The sequence below is a fragment of the Lynx canadensis genome, chromosome A1 (genome assembly GCF_007474595.2).
Source record: "Lynx canadensis isolate LIC74 chromosome A1, mLynCan4.pri.v2, whole genome shotgun sequence".
NCBI classification, from domain to species: domain Eukaryota; kingdom Metazoa; phylum Chordata; class Mammalia; order Carnivora; family Felidae; genus Lynx; species Lynx canadensis.
The window spans coordinates 153,423,323-153,447,673 of record NC_044303.2 but is presented as its reverse complement, the minus strand read 5'-3'; the positions used below and the strand labels follow the sequence as shown (position 1 = coordinate 153,447,673).

At 37.3% G+C, this 24,351-nt stretch overlaps 1 protein-coding gene across 1 annotated transcript in view; it reads right to left on the bottom strand.

Annotated features, from left to right (window-relative positions):
• Positions 1 to 24,351, bottom strand: part of ADGRV1 (adhesion G protein-coupled receptor V1) — a 519,149-nt gene that overhangs the window by 319,443 nt on the left and 175,355 nt on the right. The window contains 5 exon segments of the mRNA XM_032593635.1: positions 98 to 347; positions 5,350 to 5,534; positions 10,309 to 10,716; positions 14,549 to 14,791; positions 24,108 to 24,279. Of these exon segments, the coding sequence (XP_032449526.1) occupies positions 98 to 347; positions 5,350 to 5,534; positions 10,309 to 10,716; positions 14,549 to 14,791; positions 24,108 to 24,279 (1,258 nt within the window).

Genomic DNA, 24,351 nt, shown 5'->3' with positions numbered 1-24,351 from the left:
GGCCTGACCACAAATCTGATCGAGCAAATGCATTCTGAGTGTGTCTACTAAGGAAAAATCAGATTCCAACCACAGAATTCTTTAAGTCATAGATTACCTTATTTTTCAGGGCATGAAGACTGTTTCCAGTTATAAACCACTGCTGGCTGCTATACTCTGTAAACTGGACTAATTCACAAGTCCTTTTTCCAGCCATTATTTCTGCATCTGGAACCTCCAATAACCTCTCTGGAACTCGAATATAATCACCTTCTTTTCCTTCAAACTTGTGACCATTGATTTGTTGAGGATACCAGTGAAGAGCCAGTATGGACAAATAGGGGCAACTGTTAAGGATGGTCTTGCTTCTGTAACAGAGAAGCAAAAGGCTGTGAAAAAAATGGCACGCATTTTCGTACTCATATGCACTTCTATCTGTTAAAATGCATTACACAGGGGCTCTGTTCTTTATGAACAACCATGACATTACCAACCCAGAAGCAGTAAAGACAATGTGCTTTCAGTTCTTTTATGGTTAACTGTCAGGAAGGATTGTTTTCCACAGAACTTTCGGCATCCTTTTCCTGATTCCCCTTGTAATCCAAACCACGGGTTTTAGAAAGCTGAGAGCTATTTCACGGGTATCAGATACAATCTGTGTCTTTTCTGTGTTAGTCACATCAGCATTGGTGGAATGGGTTGAGGAAAGGGTGCACCATTAAACTGAAACCTCTGCTTTATTTAAGAATATTGTAAACCTTATACACCCAGAGCCACGTTTTCATCAAGGGTTTACCTCATCTCTTTCTGCTCCATCAGAGCATTTCAAATCCAACCATGTGACTGATAAGAGAAACTGCCTACAGCTGGGATCTTTATCCATTCAACAACTCTGTTTTAAACACCCTAGGCATAAGATGGGCTTAGTGAAAGTGCTTCCAAACCTCAGTGTGTGTTGAAATCACTTGGAAGCTTGTTTGAAAATACAGATTTCCAAATCACATCCCAGACTTACTAAATGAGAATCCTTGCCTGGAGAGGAGGTTAGGGGTCCTACAAATCTTTTTTTTTTTTTTAATTTGTTTATTTATTTATTGTGAGAGAGCATGAGCAGGGGAAGAGCAGAGAGAAAGGAAGAGAAAGAATCCCAAGCTCTCTCTCCACGCTGACAGCACAGAGCCTGATGCAGTGCTCGATACCATGAGATTATGACCTGAGCTGAAATCCAAGTGTCAGATGTTTAGCTGACTGAGCCACCCAGGGGCCAGCCCCTCCAATCTTTTTTAACCCCCAAAGAATGTAATAAATCTTGTCTTGGACCCATTATAGTTACAAAGAAGAGATACAAAGATGAATCAGATCTGAAACCTGCCTAAAAAAATTTGGAGAATATTATGATTTTAGGGTAAAAATTGTGCATTAAATGTTAAAAGTTATATGGGCCACAACAAGCAGAGAGTATGTATAATTAAATAATGGAGATAATGATGCCTTGTCAAAATCCCTAACCTGGGAGATGGAGCTGAGAATTTTAAACAGAAGATCTAAGGAAGAAAAGGAAAGGAGGGGAGGGCTTTTTCTCTAGTTATATTCTCTCTCTTAAAAAAAATCTTCCATAATTTTAACTACCACATTTGAATCAGTGCCTTCAAATATCTATCTTTAATCCAGTCATTCACGTAAGCTCTAGACCCCTGTTGTACAGGACTCCTAAATCATCTCAAGCTATGTAAACCACCCACACCTTCACAACAGCTCACCAAAACCTCATCTCTTAATATCCTCATTCAGCCTCTCACATCTTCACTGGTGACTCTAAGCTAAAAGCTGCAGCCCCTGCCCTAGTACAATGCCGCTGAGACCAGCGGCCACATGGCTGCATACCTTCTGCCCACTCTCCCTGGAATCTAATGAGATTTAGTCCATCAGCGTCATCCTGGATGCCATTACCTTGGGATACTGAGACCTATCTAGCATGCACTGGCTCTACCCAGCTTTGACACTACAGTGCCAAATTCCTGGCCCATCTGTCTGGGAAATAACTATACTCCCCCTGATACTTTAACCTCCTATATCTACACCCTTCTACCACACTCACTTTAATCAATCCCACAGTCTGTTTGACACCCCAGCTGATGTGAAAGGGGGAGAACCCCACATTAACATGTAGAATGGTACCACTACAAATCCACTGACCAAATGCAGCTGGGCCCTCAACACACTGACATTGTTTTAACTTGGCTTCCAATTGTTCTAGATGCCATCATTCTCCTCAGCATCCCTGCTCAATTCCCAAATCCTTCACCCTCAGTAGCTGCCACTGAATACTGCTTAAGACAATGTATAAATAACACACATTGGAATGGTCAACAACTTTAGAGTTTTCCAAGTAAAAAATCTGGTGTTGATTACTCTCTTATTTTTGAAGTTTATTTTGTCACCTATATGGTAATTTTACCACTAAATTGTTTTCGAAGTACCATCTTCCCCATGTCCCTGCTTCAATTTCAGGCCTCATCTTACCTGAACAATCATCCCCTATGTAGTCTTCCTATTTCTTGATTTATCATCTTCTTCAGCCTTTGACACTGTCCTCGACATGATGGTTCTAAAATCCTGAGTCTGATTCTTTCAAACACACATGAATCCTACCTATCTTATTCTATATTGGGTCTTTTTTTTTTTTTAATGTTTATTTATTTTTGAGACAGAAAGAGACAGAGCATGAACGGGGGAGGGTCAGAGAGAGAGGGAGACACAGAATCTGAAGCAGTCTCCAGGCTCTGAGCTGTCAGCACAGAGCCCGATGCGGGGCTCGAACTCACGGACCGTGAGATCATGACCTGAGCTGAAGTCAGACGCTTAACCGACTGAGCCACCCAGGCGCCCCTATATTGGGTTTTTAAAGGTTGATGATCTCCCGAAACACACCACACTATTCCTGGCTGACTGCCAATGCACATGCTGTTTCCTTCTGGACAACTCAGAAGGAAAGGTAAGTCTATGGAGAGGAAACACATGGCAAAAAACATATTGATTCATTTCTTTATTCTAGTCACTCACTATACCACAACCACTGAGGATCTACCACATACCAGAGACCATTCCAGGCCTAGGAATACATTAGGCAACAAGGCAGAAAGGTAACTCCTTTTGCGTATCCTATACTCTTTGAGTTCTCACTATGCCTTTGAGGTCACAAATATGGGAGCCAACATTCAAAGCAGGGTAGATGGTTCATATCTAAGACAACCTCAATATCATAATGATTTTGCACGAATATGGAAAAACAAAAAGAAAAGATTGGCTCTATGGGGAATTATAAAGTTATAAACTATTTGATTTCATTGAACAACAGAGCTGAACACAGTTCAAGAGAGAAAAACAATAAAGGATGTTTTTTAACCACACACACACACACACACACACACACACACACACACACACACTGGCCTCACTGCAAACTTACATGAAGTAAAGAAATGATCCATTTCAGAGGTTTCTGAAGACATTAGGGACATGTATAAAAGGTAGTGAGTAGCTGAACTAATCACTGGTCTCAGACAGATATTTAGGACCAGTGGTGAAGACTGGAGAAGGGGCCTCCTAAAAAGGTATGCAGAGCTTTGCTGATGAACTCCATTAAGAAAACCTCAATCCTTAGGACTCACTCATTAGAGTTAAGAGTACAGCATAAAAGGATGCTGGTTTTGTACCTTAACCTCAAATCAGACCCCAGCACTAACCTGGGATGAAAGTCGTGGGCACTTTATAGCCACAGGGGTGGCTTGTTACAAAACAAGTGGTTACAGTCTCTTCTGACCACAAGGCATAGTGGTCAGCAGGGGATGGGGAATTACGCAGGCCTGAACTGACATCTCACCACGACTAATCGTGAGACCCTTGACAAGCTGAGTTAAGGTCTCTCCACTTCTATACCTGTAAATGGGAATAATGAAAGTTCTAGCCCTATCTTTGACCAGCTGTTTACAATGATCTTTTATAAGAAGAAAATATAATTTTTAGTAAGGATTAGGTTGAACCATATGAAAAGTTCAATATATTATACTTTCTTTTACCTACAAAAAGGCAACTTCATACTGTTCAATCTAGTACAAAGTTGAGGACTGGAGCAGAGGTACACTTAATACCAGTCTTCTCATTTTATTCCTTGATCTCCCTTGTAACCTTTTATATCTGGATTGACTATTTCTTTGAACTTCACGTGTCTTGGGATCTAAGAGCTAAAGCTAAAAGTTTTACATATTCAACCCATATATTAATTAATTTGTCAAAGTTTATAAAGGGCACTAAGTAGATGTCTGAAATTATTATACCAGATTTTTAAAATATGGCCTCCAAAATATTCCTGAATTTCAATATGACTTAAATGCTGATGAAGGTATTAAAAGGAATTACATAAACACTTTTAATCAGAGATGTTTCATTAAATAATAGTCACTGCTTCTTTTTTATTTCTATTTATTTACTTTATTTCCACCTTAATTTTCCAATTGCACTTATTCCCACAACTGCTGTCTTCTATTAAAGGTAAGGGCAATAATATTCCTTCCTTCCTTCCTTCCTTCCTTTCACATCCAAGTTAGTTAGCAAATAGTGCAATACTGATTTCAGGAGTAGATTCCAGTGGTTCATCCCCTGTGTATAACACCCAGTCACTACTTTTTAAATAGCCTGTATTACTGTGTGAGAATTGGAAGGAAATCTCCATTTTTAACCAGCTTCTATTGTCAGCCATTTTTATATTAAATCAAATAGAAATAAAACGTTTTTAGATCACTTTACTAGTTATCCAATTTACTTTCTGAATGTAATTTAAAATACCATGACTTCTGAAGAACACTAACATATAGTTACAAAATTAATTATATAGTTGATAATGAACATGAGCCACATTTTATTTTTTCCTTTTCCTCTTGCTTGCTTTCTGCCATGAAACAACTACTCCAAAGTTGAATAACACTGGGAGAGCCGCTTCCAAATACATAAAACTGGACTATAACTTCACCGCAACAGTACATCAAAACATGTCTAAAAGTTGGAATCACCTTCCTTTTTTTTTCTCTGTTCAGAATATATCTTCTATTATATCATAAGAGTAAGCAATAAGCCATTTTTTTAATTCTTAAAAGACCCTTCAAAATAAGAGGAACGTATTGCTGACAGGATACATTCATTTTTCTTGATGTAGTTACTATGTTTTCTTCAAATAATTACTTCATTTGCCCATTAGATACAATGCATTGACTGTATAATCCTTAGTTACAACATTTAAATGTGAATTTGCATTGCATATTACTTTGTAAACTATGAAGGAATACATATCAAGTATGATTTAAAAATACTTACTTTTCACCAGGAGAGCCACAGGTAACATCAGTCAGCAGAGAAAAGGCAAAATTCTCAGTCACTTCAATGAAGTGACTGAATCCCCTAGTGTCTTTGCGCTTTGGGTTAATAAGAGCACAGAGTATTTCATAAAAAAGATTTCGATTTTCAATACTGAATGCCTGGCTTTTTCCTTCAACAGTTATCTAGAAAAAAAAAATTCCAGTATGAAAAAAATATCTTTAAAAATAACCTGCTTAAATGATATGTATTGTACAGTACATGTTCTTTAACACTTCTTTAAACTAGCAGAGGCGCCTGGGTGGCTCAGTTGGTTAAGGGTCCAACTTACGGCTCAGGTCACCACCTGGAGGTTCGTGAGTGCGAGCCCCACATCAGGCTCTGTGCTGACAGGTGAGAACCTGGAGGCTCCTTCAGGTACTGTGTCTCCTTCTCTCTCTGCCCCTTCCCCCCTCGCCCCCCTCAAAAATAAACATTAAATTTTTTTTAAAAAAGTAGCAAAATAAGGAAGAATCTATGAAGAATTTAAGAAAAACTGGTATAAAAATATTTCAAATCTACTTGCACTTTTTTTTAAAAAAAATTTTTTTTTTTCAACATTTATTTATTTTTCTTGGGACAGAGAGAGAAAGAGCATGAACGGGGGAGGGGCAGAGAGAGAGGGAGACACAGAATTGGAAACAGGCTCCAGGCTCTGAGCCATCAGCCCAGAGCCCGACGCGGGGCTCGAACTCACGGACCGCGAGATCGTGACCTGGATGAAGTCGGACGCTTAACCGACTGCGCCACCCAGGCGCCCCTCTACTTGCACTTTTAAAAGCATAATCATTTCTTAAGAAAAGCCATGATCAGCAAAACATATTTTTTTTATTTAATAGCTAGATGGTTGCATGGATCACTTATTCTTAACTATAATAATGAACATCACGAATATTAAAATTAATCTCACTTTTGGATCTACCCGGGAAATAAAAATAAGTACAAGAATATTTGCCAATAAAAAAGCAAGATTATTCTTGATTACCTGGCTTTCAATGAACAGACATCACTGCCTATCACTAAATTTCTCAAACATCAAATAAAAATATCCTTTTCTAATCAAGGGTAGTCAGCAGCTCCTGGCATTCCTGCCTTTATCTGGAAGTATGAGGCTTCCTACCTTAAAAAACCAGGTTATTTGTTGTTTGAGGGACAAGGAGAGTAAGAGGAAAATAGCTTTCATGATTTATTTTGGTTTTCTTTGCCAGAATGACAGGGACCACAACTTTATTGTTAGATTAAGCACGGGTATAAAGCCATTGATTTGTTATTCCATTATTCTTATATACCTGAGAAGTCTCTATAAATTCTTCAAAATCCAGATTAGTCATCACTTTCTCTGTGATTTATACACTGTGCCCCACCTGTCAATAAACATCACTCTCTTTGTAACTTGCACATACCTTTATTAATGAATTTTTGACAACACTGAGATGCTCTGTCTGTTGATACTACCAGTGGAGTTTTAAAGTTTTGTAATTTACACAGAGCCAAACTGATAGCTGAACTCAAGATCTAAGTTTATAAGAATATCCATCTCGGGGCGCCTGGGTGGCGCAGTCGGTTAAGCGTCCGACTTCAGCCAGGTCACGATCTCGCGGTCCGTGAGTTCGAGCCCCGCGTCGGGCTCTGGGCTGATGGCTCGGAGCCTGGAGCCTGTTTCCGATTCTGTGTCTCCCTCTCTCTCTGCCCCTGCCCCGTTCATGCTCTGTCTCTCTCTGTCCCAAAAATAAATTAAAAAGTTGAAAAAAAAAAAAAAAAGAATATCCATCTCAAAGATAGTAAGGAAGAATGGAGAAAAATCCACAAAGAAAAGATGATAAAAGATACAAAGTAAATTTATCCGGCAACAAAACAAAGTAAAAATTTATCAAATAAAAATTACAATGAAGAAAAGCAAACAGCTCACTGACTATTGAAACAATCAAACTGAATACAATGGAAAATCAGCTCAGGATATGCTTCCAGAACTCCGAGAAAATGTAACAGATAAATAAAACAAATCCATGAGATCCAACAAGCATATAAAAGAGCTGGCAGAAGCAAAAAATAAAAATAAAAAAAATAAAACCCCCCCAGAGTTCCTTGATAAGCTAAAGAAACAGTCATGTCTAAAAATGCAAAGCTTGTTATACTCAAAAAAAGAAACACCAACAGATGCACTGGGTGATTGTTAAATATTATTTCAAGTGTTAAAAAAAAATCCTACCAGAAACCAGATAGGAAAGAAAAATTACCAAAAGAGAAACAAAAATTCAGTTTGACATCAGACTTTTTTTATAAATGAAATGCCAGAAGCCAACAGAGCAACATGTGCAGTTTTAAGAATTAAAGGTTGTCATCCAAGAATGCTGGAGCCACCCAACCTTCCATTCATATTCAAGGGAAATACAAAGTTTCTTCTGGTAAAGCACTCAATAAGTAAAACAAAGTGGCCATTTATATAATCCCTGCTTTGTATGGGTGCTGTTGTCAGCACTGACCTACAACATTAGCTGTCTTTTCACTTTCCGTGGGGTGTATGCAGAAAGAAATTTTGTTTAACTTCAAACTTACATATTAAAAACGATTCATCCATGTTTTCTATGAATACTTTCATGGTATCAGTTTTACAATCTCTGATCTGTCTGAGATTTATTTTGGAATAGTGTTTAGGATAGAGATCCAGCTCTATTTATCTTACAAATGGTTAAAAACAGCTACATCAATAACATTTACAGAATAAAAATTTTTAACCCATTAATCTGAAATGTCACTTTTATGATGTGTGGAGTTTTCATATGTGCTTGCATTTATTTCTGTACTTTCTGTTCTCTTTCATCCTCTCAGTGTCTATGTCTGCACCAGTGTCACTGTGTTTTAATCGCTGCAAGTTCATAATATAGTTTTCATATTTGTGGTGGGGTGAGGTCCCTATCATTTTTCTTCTTATTCACAAAATTTCTGCCCATTCTCACATGTATATCCTCCAGGTCAACAATGACATCACTTTGTCCAGTTTAAAAAATACAAAATAACTTACTGATATTTTGATAGGGACTATATTGCTTTTATAGGTTTATTTACAGGAAACTGTTGTCTTTATGATGCTGAGTCTTCCTATGGTGGGACAAGGTATAAATTTCTCTTTACTCAAGTTGTTCAGGGGAATTCAGGAGAATTTTTCAGTTTTATTTATATAGTATTAAGTATAATATTATATAAAACATATTATAAAATATATAAAACTATTGAATAAGTCAGCTACTCAAATCACCAGAATTAAATAATGACATACATATAAAAATTGAATTTAAGACAATATGCCATACATTAAAAAAATTTTAATAACAATACATTTTGAAAACAATGTTTGCTAATGATTACTCAAAAAGAATTACAAAAAAAGTTAATTATATTTTTTCATGAGTTTCTTTCATAATTCAGTTTTACTACTCATGACAGATCCAATGAAAAGCAAACAGTATGTACTACTTGACAATGCTAGTTAAAGAAATGCTGATTCTACACCAATAATATACAGTTCTCTTACATAGCTTATTGAGGAAATAGAATGTCCTTATCTTCTCTAAATCACAGCTTATTGAGGAAATAGAATGTCCTTATCTTTTCTAAATCACATGAAATAAGGTTCTCTTTTCTGAAATGGAGCTACTGTGCATTCTTTCCCTCTTCTTGGCCAAAATCAACGTGTTATTGTCCTAGGCCATTTCATTATTAGAGAGTTTAAGTAACAATATTTCCCACCGTGAATTCTTTTTTTTTTTTTAAGTTTATTTATTTATTTTGAGAGAAAGAGAGTGTCTATGAGTGGGGTATGGGCAGAGAGAGAGGAGAGAGAGAATCCCAAGCAGACTCCGTGCTGTCAGCACAGAGCCTGATGCGGGGTTCGATCCTAGGAACCATGAGATCACGACCTGAGCAGAAATCAAGAGTCGGATGCTCAACCGACTGAGACACCCAGGCACCCCATCCCATAGTGAATTCTTATCTCTAGAACTTTCTCTGCATGAAATAGCAGTCACTTCTCTTTGTTTTAAAAGCTATTTGGCAAGACTCCCTCTTCTTGCCTATGTACTTTATATTTTCTTTTCTACCCTTCAGGCATCGTATTTTAAGAGACCACATGAGAAGTAAAATAGGAATGATAATCTAAAACTCCGCTGTTAGTATTTTAAGTACTTAAAGGGTCACTATGTAAAAATACACCATTTATAAATTCATATGCATGCATTCAAAAATTTTCATGCTTGTACATAAATATATTACTAAGAAATATCTTGATTAAGAAAGTCCCAAATAAATCCCTATAGAGTCTTTTCCTTTAATAATAATTCTTTGCAGATCTCGTCTTTCATTTACATTTTTAGGATCTTGCATTTCCTTTTAATTTCATTACTGGCATTACTCTAAATAAATAAATGGGTTAAAAATAAGACCTGGTTGATCTAAGTCCACATCAATTTGAATGCCTGCAATCATTTGGTCATTCCTTATTTCGTCTTCTCTGAGAGAAGGTGCCCTGTTCAGTGCCCAGGAGGAGCAGAAAACAAGCAGAGAACAACAGCTCCTGTTCCATGGAAAAACTATGTAATCTAGCTCAGAAAACTGAGATGAAATCTCACAAGATATTCATCCAGCCTCTGGAGGTTAGCTTCTGACATCTGGTGCCCCCTTTCAGACAATGGGCTGTCCTTGCCACTACAGATTACTGATTATTCTCCGGGCTTAAGATTGAGCTTTCCAGACAGACGTCAGCAAAATTACAGTGTCTGATATGATGAATTCCATTCTTATGTTCATAAATTTAACCCTATCATAATTTCTTGATAACTAACATTATTTACTGTTTTGGTTTTTTTTCATTTTTTAAATGAAATTTTACTAATCCAGCTGCTAACGCTTGCAAGGGCGTCTTACCTTGTCTGTTAAATGAATCACGGCGCTAAGCTGTTCATCTGTGTTCTCCATTGCCACTTTCATGCTGATGCTGTGAAGTACTCTGTTAAGAATGTCACCATCCAGGGGCTGCTGTAACTGATCCGCAAGTCCCCAAAAGGACTGTGAATCCGCATCAGAAACGAGAGTGATGTTAGCAGTCCCATATACTTTATCAATTCTGGCCCCACCTTTTGGGTCAAAGAGAACAATCTGGAAGCGTTTAGGAAAAGGATTTAAAGACCCTGTGTCTGGTGTTAGGATGACATCCAGTATGGTGTTCCTCTGGCCAGGTTCAAAGACCAAAGTGCCTTCAGTTCTCACAAAATCCTTCCCTGAAAGAGCTGGAGAGATGAGAGTACGGCCAATTTTTTCAGCACTCCTCAACTCCTAGAAATTAAACAACACCACTGAAGTGAAACTGTTAACACCTCTGATTTTGTCCTGAACAAACTCTACCTTCTTAAACAAATCCTGTTTCTCTTAAGCAAACTGATGGGCCATAACAACATTAATACTAAAACATGGGTTCTTACATTGGCTCTAATCTCCTAAGATAAATTAGAGAGATAAATACACAGTGATGAAGTTAGGAAAGACAGATGCCTTAGAATAGCTCAAGGAAGAGAACTAGAAAAGAGATGCCACTATTGCCTCATGGAATTTCTGCACTTGTAAACACACTGAAAACTGTGCTTTATTTTTTTAACATTTATTTATTTTTTGAGAGACAGAGAATGAGCGGTGGAGGGGCAGAGAAAGAGGGAATCACAGAATTCAAACCAGGCTCCAGGCTCTGAGCTGTCAGCACAGAGCCCGACTCAGGAGTTGAACTCAGGAATGGCGAGATCACGATCTGAGCCGGAGTCGGACACTTAACCGACTGAGCCACCCAACTGCCCCTGAAAACTGTGCTTTAAATAATTCATGCTGCATAATAGAAGCATGGAGGAAATGAGAGAATATTTATATCTTCCTTCTCACCTAAAAAATTTGGGAGGATGGAGTTTGGAGGAGTACAAAGAAGGAAGAGGGGAAGAAGGAGGAGGCAGAAAAAATTGGTCTCTTGTTGGTTACACTTAAGATACGAAAATGCCCTAAAGAATATTAGGTCCTGGCCATATGTACTTCTGATTTTATCCAAATTATGGTTATTAAAATATTTTTTATTTTTAAGTGAAGCCTGAGAACTTAGGAAAGAAAAGGTAATGTACATTCATTCACAACTGAGCAAACAAATATTAAACCCTCGTGTGTGCTAGAAAACTGTGGACGCAGATGTGAACACAGAACACCTGCATTCATGGAACCTGTTCTAGCAGAAGATATAGGTAGTACAAAAGTTAGAGAATCAACAACATAATTTTACATGAAGATGAATTTTTTGAAGAAAAATAAGACTACACAAGGGGATACAGGGTGATGGTAAGGGTACTATTTTAAAGAAGGTTGGTCATAGAAGATCCTGATGTGATATGTGAGCAGAGACCTCAGTGACATAAGCAAACAGGCCATAAGGGATCTGATGGGAAATATTGCAAAAGTCCTGAGATGGGAACCATCTTAAAATGTCAGATGAAGAACCAGGAAGCCAGTGTGATCAGAAGGATGAAATGAGAAGAAGCTGACATGAGAGAGGTGGGCAGGGTCAGACCATGTACATCCGTTATACAGAGAATGGCAGGAAGACACGGGATTCCAGCAGTATAATGACACATTTTATCTCATATTTTCCTGAGTGTTCTGGTTCTTGTGCACAGGCTAGAGCAGGGGGTGAACATGGAGGCAAAGAGAAGAGATGGGACATTTCTGCATTACTTCATGCAAAACACAGCTATAGGCCTATCTAAAAATAACTGGAATTGTTGACGTTTTCACTCTCTCATATCTTTACATCCTTTAACTTTATGTCACAAATACATAGATATAAAGGAGCTTATGTTAAGACAATAGTATTTATGTACAGAGAATGCTGACCCACCAAAAGTATGCATGTTACAGCTATTATTTGACTATATTATTATAATCTATGTAAAGTAAAATGAAAATTGATATCTTTGTAACAGTATAGTAACTTAGTCCATAATTATTTTCTCATCCTTGCCAGCTACTAGAAAATAGAATTTTAGGTCTCTGTCCTCTACTTATGTCAGCATTCAGAGAGACAAAATGCAGTGGCAATGAAGGAACAGGAAAATAAAGTACCAGAAAGGTGAGACTTTCCTTTCTGTTTTTAAATTACATTTTTAATTTTGAGATAACTGCAGATTCACGTGCAGTTTTGAGATGTAATAAAGAGTGATCCCCCGCACCCTTTATTCCAGGTCACTCTTTGGTAACATCTTCCATAACAATAATATATCTAGGATATTGACATGAATATAGTCAACATACAGAACATTTTCAACACAACAGGGATCCTTCATGTTGATTTTCATAGTGGTCATAAAAATGCTACGAGTTACATGCCAGTGACAGCATGTGTTTTTCAAGGAATCATTTATGGTGAATCGAGAAACAATATAAATGAATGTGATAGATAAGCTGGCATTCAGATTCTTATTTTGGAAACTTCAACCTTACACTGTCATTTGAGCACATTGAACTAGTTTAAAATGTGCCTCACATCTCTTTATCATCTGTTCTTGTTCTCCAGTCTCTCTTCTTCTAATCTACAAAGTGGCGAGCATATGATGGTATCTATCTCACTAGAGAAGAAGAGAATGAAACATGTATTTTCCCCCATTCTTCTTTGGTATCTTACTTAAATGCTCAAAAGAAAAAAAATACTAAAATCTTCCCACCATGAATCAAAATACCTCACTTTGTGTCCATACCACTTCGAGCCTATTTAGAATGAAGTTTCTTTCTTTTCTTAAAATGTTGATTTTTTATTATTTATTTCTTTGAGAGAGAGACACAGAGAGAGAGAGTGCGGAAACTCAAGCGGGGGAGGGGCAGAGAGAGAGAGAGAAAATCCCAAGCAAGCTGCATGCTGTCTGTCAATGCAGAGCTAGACGAGGGGCTCGAACTCACAAACCTTGAGATCATGACCTGAGCTGAAACTAAGAGTCAGACGCTTAACCGACTGAGCCACAAAGATGCCCCACAGAATGGAGTTTATTTCCAGAGTTTCGTATGATAGAGAGTTTCATCTTCTTGTTTGCCAAGCTATGGACTCTGTCATAAAGACAAGCTTTTCTGCCTGGCAAACTTCAGACAGCTCACCACCCACAGCTCTGAGTCTCATCTCTCATCCCTGACTCACATGATGGCTACAGAAACTGGCTACACATAAATTGTACTTTAAGCACAGAATGTTCTACATGTTTGAGCCACCCAAGAGTGATCCAACCAAGTACACGGTCTGGGGCACTTTGTAAAAACAGCAACAACAGCAACCACTTTTGAAACTGGGAGGCCTAAAGGGTCACCAGGTTTGGAATCTTGAAACAGGGGAAATGGCAGCTGTGAGCAGAATGATGGTTTTCAAATCGTGGATTTCGTCGAGTTCAATGAGTGAAGGAAAAAAAAAAAAAGGAGGGCTATGGTGGGCACACTCTAACCCCCACAACTGTGCTTCAGGCAGAGCAGACACACTCTTTTGTTTTCATGTATTAGTGTTTTGCTACTAAGACAAAATTTAAAGAATAATGCTGGAAAGGTGTATGATGCTGTCTGGGCCAATCCCAGGGTCTGGTCACTGAGTGTTAACCACACGGCTTTTCTGAGTCTCTGGGTACCCACCTACTCCCTCCCTTCTCCCCAGTAGGAGGGCTGTGAAAAGTGGCAGCGAGACCTCATGAACTTATGGATTTAAAGAAACCTAAAGGTCAAATAGAGCGTGAAGTTTTGGAGAAGTAAATTTTCAATCAGTTCAGATACAGAACATAACAAAGACTCTTACTTTTTGTTTCTGGTCTTTCTCAGTTACATTCTGAAAAAATTCTAACTCTCTAGAGATTTTATAGAACCATTTTATGTAAGACACTTTGCATTGTATTATCACCTTTTTCAAAAAAAGAAGTATAAAAGACTATCACTTTAGAACATGACCTAAGTGAAGCTGAACTATTTCAAGGACAAAAAGCTTAATGTAATAAATACAGTGTGAATTAAAATGGTATCATGAGAAAATACTATATCAATTATTCTTTTTATGACATATGTTACAAATAAAGAAGGAAACCATAATGTGGGTTGATATATATTCCATGCTCACCTGGGTACTGAAGTTAACAGACATCATTAGTCCTGTCCCAGCATCTCTGGCCACCTGCAAACTGATTAAAGTGGCCTTCTTATGAGCCACTGGCAGTCGAGAACCCACAGAAAAATACACGAGGCTTTGAGGTTTCTCACTCCGTAAGAATTTAATTTGTGCAAATCTGGCACTATTGTTTATCGCTGCCCCAGCACTTACTTCATACAATTCCACAAAAAAATGCATTTCAGCTCGAGGTATCTGACAATTAGAAAAAGAAAAAAGGATGATTACTAATATGTTTCTATTTTTACATAATGATGATGTTCAGAAATAGTATTTATGTGCATAATTATAAAAACAAACACATCTGGAGATACAGTCTGTAGAATTACAGGATCAAATTCTTATGTTTGATTACAAGAGGGTTTATGGTTTTGGTTTTTCTTTAAGAAACACCTTCACTCTCCTGGGTGAGCTTCTTACTAGGACATCAGTATCAGGAAACAACCTATGTGTACTTCAATAAGCAAAAAGATAAACATTCCTACAATGAAATGCTATTTAGTAGTTAAAAGGAATGAACCATTTCAATACTTTTCAACATAGATGGATCTGGAAATATGCTAATAAGTAAAAAAATCAAGTTACATAATGATATGTATAGCATGATACAATAAGCATAAAGTATAAAATTAGATAAAGCTTACTACATAGTGTTAATGGATACACATTTACGTAAGGATTTGAAAGTAAAATAGGCTCCTAGTTATGGAATGAACAAGTCATGGGAATAAAAGGCACAGCACAGGGAATACAGTCAGTGGTACTGTGGTGGTGTTGAATGGTGACGTATGGTAGCTAAGCTTGTGAGCACAGCATAATGTATACAGACGTTGAGTCACTATGTTGTATACCTGAAATTAATGTGTCAGCATTAATTAATGTGTGTCAGCAATACTAAAAAAAAAAATTAAAATAAAATAATAAATGACAAAAACCTTACTATGAAATTTTTTTAAAATCCCCAAATTTCACTGTGACAGTAGTTGGCTCGGGTAGAGGGGCTGGGTTGGGGATAGGCAGGGCATGGAGCTGTAGAATCATGCTGGGAATAAAGGAAATAGCTTCAACTTTTGTAAGGTTTCATTTTTAAAAGGTTATACAGAAATATGACCAAATATTGATAGCAGTCAATTCTGTAATCTTATGTATTTTTTAAAATTTTCCCAAATTCAGTATCAAGTAAGTCTAAATTTAGTCTGTTGAGTTATAGTTTGTCATGTTTCATCTCAGTTCTTCTTAACAATCTCAAAAAATTTATTCTCTAGAGCCTGAATCCATTTTGTAACATACTGTCACTCACCTGTTTTTACTTATTCACTCTTTCACAGTAATCTAAAAATCTTAGCAGTACCTGGCATAACTCTAAGAAGCTAAGCCAATACATTTCACAGCTAAATGTGTCACTGTCTAATTTGACATAATGCATTGTTTTTACCTACCAGGGGCTTTTTTCATCCTTTGTTTTGTGATCATTTTAATGAGAATCATTATGTCATGAAGCAATAAGATGAACTTTAATACCATCCAAGAGTAAGTTGAATCTTAGTCACCCAGTAAATGAACTTAATCTCATTTTATTATCTGAAGAAATATATTTAGCTTCCCCATGGCATATATCATTCTTTTACTTTCCCTGATCAACTGTCAGTAGTATTGAAATATAGAGAGAACAGTACTTTTCCCACCTTCGAGAAACTAAATTTGGCAAACACAATAAACTAAAACACTAGAAAAGTACAGGTAACTATCGTCAGGAATTATTATTCCCTAATGGCCAAGTAAACTTGAGTTCACAAACATTTCATTTAGTCCAGGATGTCAGCATATCACATTCCAACACAGACTCTTGTCTTTATTTTCTAGCGAAGTATTTCTTTGCTTTATGATGATGATTACAACATTACTTATAACCACTCAGAGTCAAAAGAGTATGTTATAATCTAAGAACCATCTAAAATGAACAGTGTACAGATGGGTGCCAGCACATAATTAGACCAGAGACAAAATGAATCTTCCAGTCTTATAAAATACTCTACTCAAACAATCTGCCTGAATTATGTTCAGAATCCAAAAACTGCAGATCATATCTGAACTTCTCTAGACTTAAACATGACGTGGAGACTTCACAAGAACCCATTACATGTGTAATGGCCAAAAGTTCCTTTCTTCATCAGGTCAGAAGCATTCCAGGGTAAGGTTTTGCTCAACTACTATAAAATTATTTTCCATGGGCCCAGATCTGCTCAGAAGCAGACAAACTAGTAATAAAATAATATCTTACTTAAATATTTTTAAAAAATATTTGTGGGTTAAGAGTATGCCTCCTAAGTGATTTAACTATCACCTTTACACATTTTGCTAACATAGAACCATTAAGTACAGCAGCAGGGGAAGGGGAAATGGTCTGGAATTCAAACGACATGTTCTAATCTTGGGCAAGTAACTTACTAAGGAAAGTTACTTAAATTCTTCGTAACTTCAAAATGAAAGTAGTACTGAATAACTATAGAAATGATAACTAGAGATATGACAGAGTAGAAAAACTTTATGCTGGGGGTCGGGGGACTCAAATGAATTTAGTAGAAACCACCATCAGTCAGTGAAATCACTCCATGGATGTCATTCCACAGTGTTAGGTTTCCAGTGTTTTAATAACTCTCTAACCACTAGTGCTGATGCACCTACTTCTCAAGTCACTGAATTGCCTCAGGCTCTATTCCCACCCACTCTGAAAAACAATAATACAACCTTCTCTTATGAAGAGCCAACTCATTCCAAGAACTGTGCAAGGAACCTCTCTCATTCACAATTTCATTTAATCTAACAATGCTCTTATTTTTTTTTATTTTTTTAATGTGTATTTATTTATTTTTTAATATATGAAATTTATTGTCAAACTGGTTTCCATACAACACCCAGTGCTCATCCCAAAAGATGCCCTCTTCAATACCCATCACCTACCCTCCCCACCCTCCCACCCCCCATCAACCCTCAGTTTGTTCTCAGGTTTTAAGAGTCTCTTATGCTTTGGCTCTCTCCCACTCTAACCTCTTTTTTTTTTTTTCCTTCCCCTCCCCCATGGGTTTCTGTTAAGTTTCTCAGGATCCACATAAGAGTGAAAACATATGGTATCTGTCTTTCTCTGTATGGCTTATTTCACTTAGCATCACACTCTCCAGTTCCATCCACGTTGCTACAAAGGGCCATATTTCATTCTTTCTCATTGCCACGTAGTACTCCATTGTGTATACAAACCACAATTTCTTTATCCATTCATCAGTTGATGGACATTTAGGCTCTTTCCATAATTTGGCTATTGTTGAGAGTGCTGCTATAAACACTGGGGTCCAAGTGCCCCTATGCATCAGTACTCCTGTATCCCTTGGGTAAATTCCTAGCAGTGCCACTGCTGGGTCATAGGGTAGGTCTATTTTTAATTTTTTGAGGAACCTCCACACTGTTTTCCAGAGTGGCTGCACCAGTTTGCATTCCCACCAACAGTGCAAGAGGGTTCCTGTTTGTCCACATTCTCGCCAGCATCTATAGTCTCCTGATTTGTTCATTTTGGCCACTCTGACTGGCTTGAGGTGATATCTGAGTGTGGTTTTGATTTGTATTTCCCTGATGAGGAGCGATGTTGAGCATCTTTTCATGTGCCTGTTGGCCATCTGGATGTCTTCTTTAGAGAAGTGTCTATTCATGTTTTCTGCCCATGTCTTCACTGGATTATTTGTTTTTCGGGTGTGGAGTTTGGTGAGCTCTGTATAGATTTTGGATACTAGCCCTTTGTCCGATATGTCATTTGCAAATATCTTTTCCCATTCCATTGGTTGTCTTTTAGTTTTGCTGATTGTTTCCTTTGCTGTGCGGAAGCTTTTTATCTTCAAGAGGTCCCAATAGTTCATTTTTGCTTTTAATTCCCTTGCCTTTGGGGATGTGTCAGGTAAGAAACTGCTGTGGCTGAGGTCAGAGAGGTCTTTTCCTGCTTTCTCCTCTAGGGTTTTGATGGTTTCCTGTCTCACATCCAGGTCCTTTATCCATTTGAGTTTATTTTTGTGAATGGTGTAAGAAAGTGGTCTAGGTTCACTCTTCTGCATGTTGCTGTCCAGTTCTCCCAGCACCTTTTGTTAAAGAGACTGTCTTTTTTCCATTAACAATGCTATTATTAACCCCAGCAAACACGGGAGGCTCAGGAAGGCTAAGCAACTTGCCTAACGTCACTGAGCTAATTGAGGGAAGAGCTAAGATTTGAACCCAGGTGTTCTATCATCAGAGCGTAAACTCTTACCACTACTTTCCTAAATAAGTTCAGTACCCTTGAAGCCTGTTCTTTATTTAAAAATGAGGAGATGGTTGGTTCTTAGGTCTGCTACGACCTCCAAATAACCTCTCAAAGCCTACTAGAGAAGAACATGGTCACTGAATCAGTCTCATTTACATCTCTAGGTATCAGTTTATCATACATAAAAAGAAGAACTTGAACTGGATGAGTAAGAAGTTTCCTTCTAGTCACAAAATGTGAGATGTTAAAATGTGTATTAGAAGCTAACCATACATTTTGGAAAAATTTTTTTTTATTCTTCTAAGCATATAACCTTCTTCCTTCTTCACCCTTCTAAATTTCCTCTTACTGAAACTGGAATGTGTATTACTCTTACTTGTACCTTGCCTTTTGACAGCTGGGAAGACAATGAGAGCAAAATGCTTTGAAAATTAGCTGCTTCTCAGGATGCAGAAGAAAATTTAACTCTATGATTTGGGCATTATATTAGAGAAGTAAGAGGTGAGACCAAATTCTTTCTCTTATCTAACTGAAACTACTTAGGTATGGGTTTAGTAGCATTGCCCTCATTAGGAAAAAGGATATACTTAGCTAGCATCCTATGTACTGTCCACCACATTCCCTTAATCCATAATTATAATATCTTTAGTATTTAGGACTTCCCTTGGCATCTCCTGCCAGTTGAGCAAGCCCAGAGGAAGCAGTCTCTTCTCCCACCTACAACTCTACCCAGCCTATCGCCCTTCCTTTCAGCTTCTCCAAGACCACCTCTGCTTGCCTTTTTTCTTTTCCCTCTCTCTCCTACAGGTAGAGACCCCCTTCAAATAGGATGAAAGCATAACTTCTCTATCTTTCAGGATCTTTACCTACTGTACCTGCCTGCTGTCACCAATAAGGTATTTCTACTCCATGAAAATCATTTTTATCTCTAAATACTGACTAGTATCACTTTACAAGAATGAAGTCAGCAAAAGACTCATAAAGACATTTATCCAAATAGCAATATAGGATTGAACTCTGATCTCAAAAGATTTTTCTTACAAGATTGACATCTGTGTATGAGATACAAGTTTTAAGTCTAGTGAGATCTAGTCAAGATTGCAATTTACCAAAAATCCTATTTGAAATAAAATGCACAATAGACTTGTCAATAACTCCTCTATGCAACACATATTTATGGAAGATGATGGGAGGAATGTAAAGATGAATAAAATCATGTTCTAATTTTCAATCAGGTAAGAGTCCAACTGTCAAGATAAAATATGCATAAGTTTTAACCCTACATATAACCAGTAACTTCCATAAAAAAAGGTACCAAGTCTGTAAATTTAGAGACTTAAGAATTCTTTTTTTTTTTTTTTTAATATTTATTTGGTTTTGAGAGACAGAGAGATGTGAGCGGGGAAGGGACAGAGAGAGGAGGACACAGAATCTGAAGCAGGTTTCAGGCTCTGAGATGTCAGCAAAGAACATGACATGGGGCTCGAACTCACGGGCTGCAAGATCATGACCCGAGCTGAAGCTGGACACTTAACCGACTGAGCCATCCAGGCGCCCCAAGAGACTTAAGAATTCTAACTGGAGGTATCAGGGGAGGCATCATGGAGTTAGCAGTATTTTGATTAGTCCCTAAGGGATAGTTAGGAAATATGGGGTTGTTGGGGGTTGAAGGCATGAAACTTTTTGAAAAAGGCCTAGAAGAGGACTTACATGTTTCCAAGTAGAATAACATCAAAAGTTTTGAATATTGAAATTTTGGTGCAACAGAAATTATTAGCAGCTAATGAAACTCCTCAAGAAAAATAAAGTATGATAAAATGATACGTTAAATTAGGTAAAATCAGTGGGACTTAATATTTTTAAAATATTTTCTAGCTCTATCACTAGTAAGGTGGCCCACAGCAGCGGCACCTTTGCCAACCATCAACTCCCATGTGTATCTAGAATGTATGTTTAGATCTCTACAACTCTTCTGGATGAAATAAGTCAACTCCTTGGATGGTAGTTGATTGGATGTCTTGGATCAGGAAAAATCAGAATGGCTATGAGATATATGTTATTGCCATAAAGCAAAAATACTTCCGGAGTTTTATTTTGTTTTTAAGTTTATTTATTTATTTTGAGAGAGAGAGCATGAGTGGGGGACGGAGACACAAAGAATTCCAAGCAGGTGCAGCGCTGTCAGTGCAGAGCCTGATGTGGGCTCGAACTCACGAACCGCGAGATGATGGCCTGAGCCGAAATCATGAGTTGAAGTTTGACTGAGCTACCCAGATGCCCACAGAACTTTAAAATAATAGGAAAAGACCAAAAAATGATCTTAATAGGACTTTCAGTGGCCATTCCATGGCTATTTGAGGAGTGAAAAGAAAGTCATTCAGTAAGTAATTAAAATTAGTTGATAAACCTAGAGGGTATTTATGTTAAGAGAAATAAGTCGGATAGAGAAAGACCAATACCATATGTGATTTCATCACTTGTACGTGGAACCTAAAAAATGAAACAAATGAACAAACAAACATAAAAGCTGAAACACACCCATATGACTACCAGAAAGAAGGGGGATAGGGGACCGGGCACAACAGGTGAAGGGGAGGGGGAGATACAGGCTTCCAGTTATGGAATAAGTCACATGGATGAAGGGTAGAGCATAAGGAATACAGTCAGTGATACTGTAATAGCATTATATGGTAGTTAAAGATAGCTATACCTGCATTGCGCACAAATATAAAATAGAGACTTGCCAAATCACTACACCATACACCTGAAACTATACTTTGTGTCTACTATACTTCAATAAAATTTTTTTAATTGAAAAAAAGTAGTTGAATTTGAGTCTATAATGATACTTAAAGGAGAAAAGTTACCAAAGTGTGTAAAAAATGATTATAATGGAAAATAAATGTGAATATAAAGTATGTACTAAATATTTTATTAACTTTAATGTGAAGGAGACTGTTAACGTACCTGGATATTTATGTCTTTTATTAAATATGTGTTCATTCATTAAAGAATAACAAACATTCTTTGCATACGTAAGTAGCAAAGAGCTAATAAAAAAATGTGAATAAGACAACATTCCTAGAAGGAGTAAGAACTATACCAATAATAGGAGTAAATTGTTCGGACCTATGAAACACATATAAATAAAGATGAAAACCAGTCAGAAGGTAAAGAATGCTGGTAGTCACACACAAGGTGAAAGATCACACAACTGTGTGGTTCCAGTGTCACAGAAGAGAGGAGCTAAAGAGATGCCCTAAGAACACAGGCTGGTTATCTCATCTTTTATGAGATGAAGCCTCCAGATTGCCCTCCTAAATACAACAAGACACTAACAAGGCATATATTCCCAATACCTCTAATAGACCAGCTCCTGTCACAAGAATGATAAAGCAATGATTAACGTAAAGCTGGCAGTGCAAAGTTCAAAGAATAAAGGATTCTGGAAGAAAAACATGGTGTTAAAAAAAAAAAAAATCAACCTCTGAGGCATGAGCTTAAAAAAAAAAAAAAAACCTAATGATATAACAAGTGAAGTCATAAAATAGATCCCAACCAGATGACCAGCAATTCTTATGTGAAACAACTTTAGACAAGAACCAGGACCCATAATACCAACAAAGAACAAAGTAGTGATAACCAAGAATACATAACCTCCTAAAATAAGTATTATTTCTCTTTTGGAGCCAGCAAAATTATTACAATTCCAGGAAGGTATGAAAATAAATACTAGTGTAACCTTAGGGAAGATCAATATCACTGGTACAGAGATCCTCAGAAAGTGAAAAAATAAGAGAAAAAAAAATGAAAAAAAATTTAATCTACAACATTGCTATTTAGAATGGATTTAAGCACAGTTACACTTTTTGGAATAATTGCATTTGTGCATACTTGTTCTGCTGTTTGAAGTGTGTGGCATGGAGAAAGAAACCATGATACTTCAAAAAAAATTTTTTTAACGTTTATTTATTATTGAGAGACAGAGATAGACAGAGCATGAGCATGGGAGGGACAGAGAGAGGAGGACACAAAGAATCTGAAGCAGGCTCCACACTCTGAGCTGTTAGCACAGAGCCCCACATGGGGCTCAAACTCACAAACCGTGAGATCATGACCTGAGTCGAAGTTGGACACTTAACCGACTGAGCCACCCAGGCGCCCCAAAAACCTTGATACTTTTGAACATTCATAATATTATGGCTAGTTTTTATGTTAAATATTTGACTGTAATAAATTAAGTAGTGGGCAAAAAATACTGAGTGCTCCCTAGGCATTAAATTATCACCAAACAGTCATTAAAAAAAAAAAAAAAGGTCACACACATTTACTAAAAGACTTAAGCTCTGGTAAGTCATCAGTGACTAATACCATGTGAATAATGCAAATTCCTATGGAAAGACAGGGCCTGCCTGTCTCCTGAGTGCCATGTACAAAACAAATGCATAGAAATTTATCCAAACATTCACCAAGAATGGTAGATCAAAAGTGAACTCTCTCCATATATGAATAAAGAATGAGAGAACTTTCATTGTATGGATGAAATCTATGGATATAATATGATTTAGGCAAAATTATGGGTATGATAAGAGCAAAACATTAAACATTTAGACTGAAAATGATTCAAGGCATCATTCACACAATGAGCATGTGGCCCCAGAAGAACCTCGAAAATGACAAGAAACAGAAATGGAGAAAACTGATGAGATTTTTTGGTATTACTGAGATAAAATTGACATATGATGTATTAGTTTTAGGTGCGTAACTGACGAGCTTATTAAAAAATTCATAATATAGGGGCACCTGAGTGTGTCAGTTGGTTGAGCATCTGTTTCTTGATTTCAGCTCGGGTTGTGGTTTCATGGTTTGTGGGGTTGAGCCATATCAGGCTTTGTGCTGACAGCATGGAACCTGCTTGGGATTCTCTCTCTCTCCTCTCTTCTCTCTCTCTCTCTCTCTCTCTTTCTCTGCCCCTCCCCCTGCTTGTGCTGTCTCTCTCTCTCTCTCTCTCTCAAAATAAAAACATAAATATTAAAAAAAATTCATTATGTAATGATTTGTAAGTCTCAAGTCTGTTACCTAGAAAAGAGATTTAGATATTATGGCTAGGCGAGACACAAAGAATCTCCACATAACCAATGTGTAAATTGCAATAAAGTGACTCTAAAATTATTAATTCTGCAGAAATATAATTAGAAGTTGAAAACACAGTTCCTCATCATTTCGTACCTTCCCCAGTTTGAGCTCAATGGTGACAAGGCACTTTGTTTGACCCACTGTACAGGTTGTGGTCCCTGATACAGATAGAAGTTCATCCATCAGGTTCACACCATCTTTCTGGAGTACGGCAGCTGTTTTGTTAAATGTGACTCGCCAAAAGATCCTGACATCTTCAAAGGCCCTAGGAACAAAGCAAAACCTATGCAAATGCAATAGCAGAGAGTGTTATCCCTGTGTCTAATGCAGAACGTAT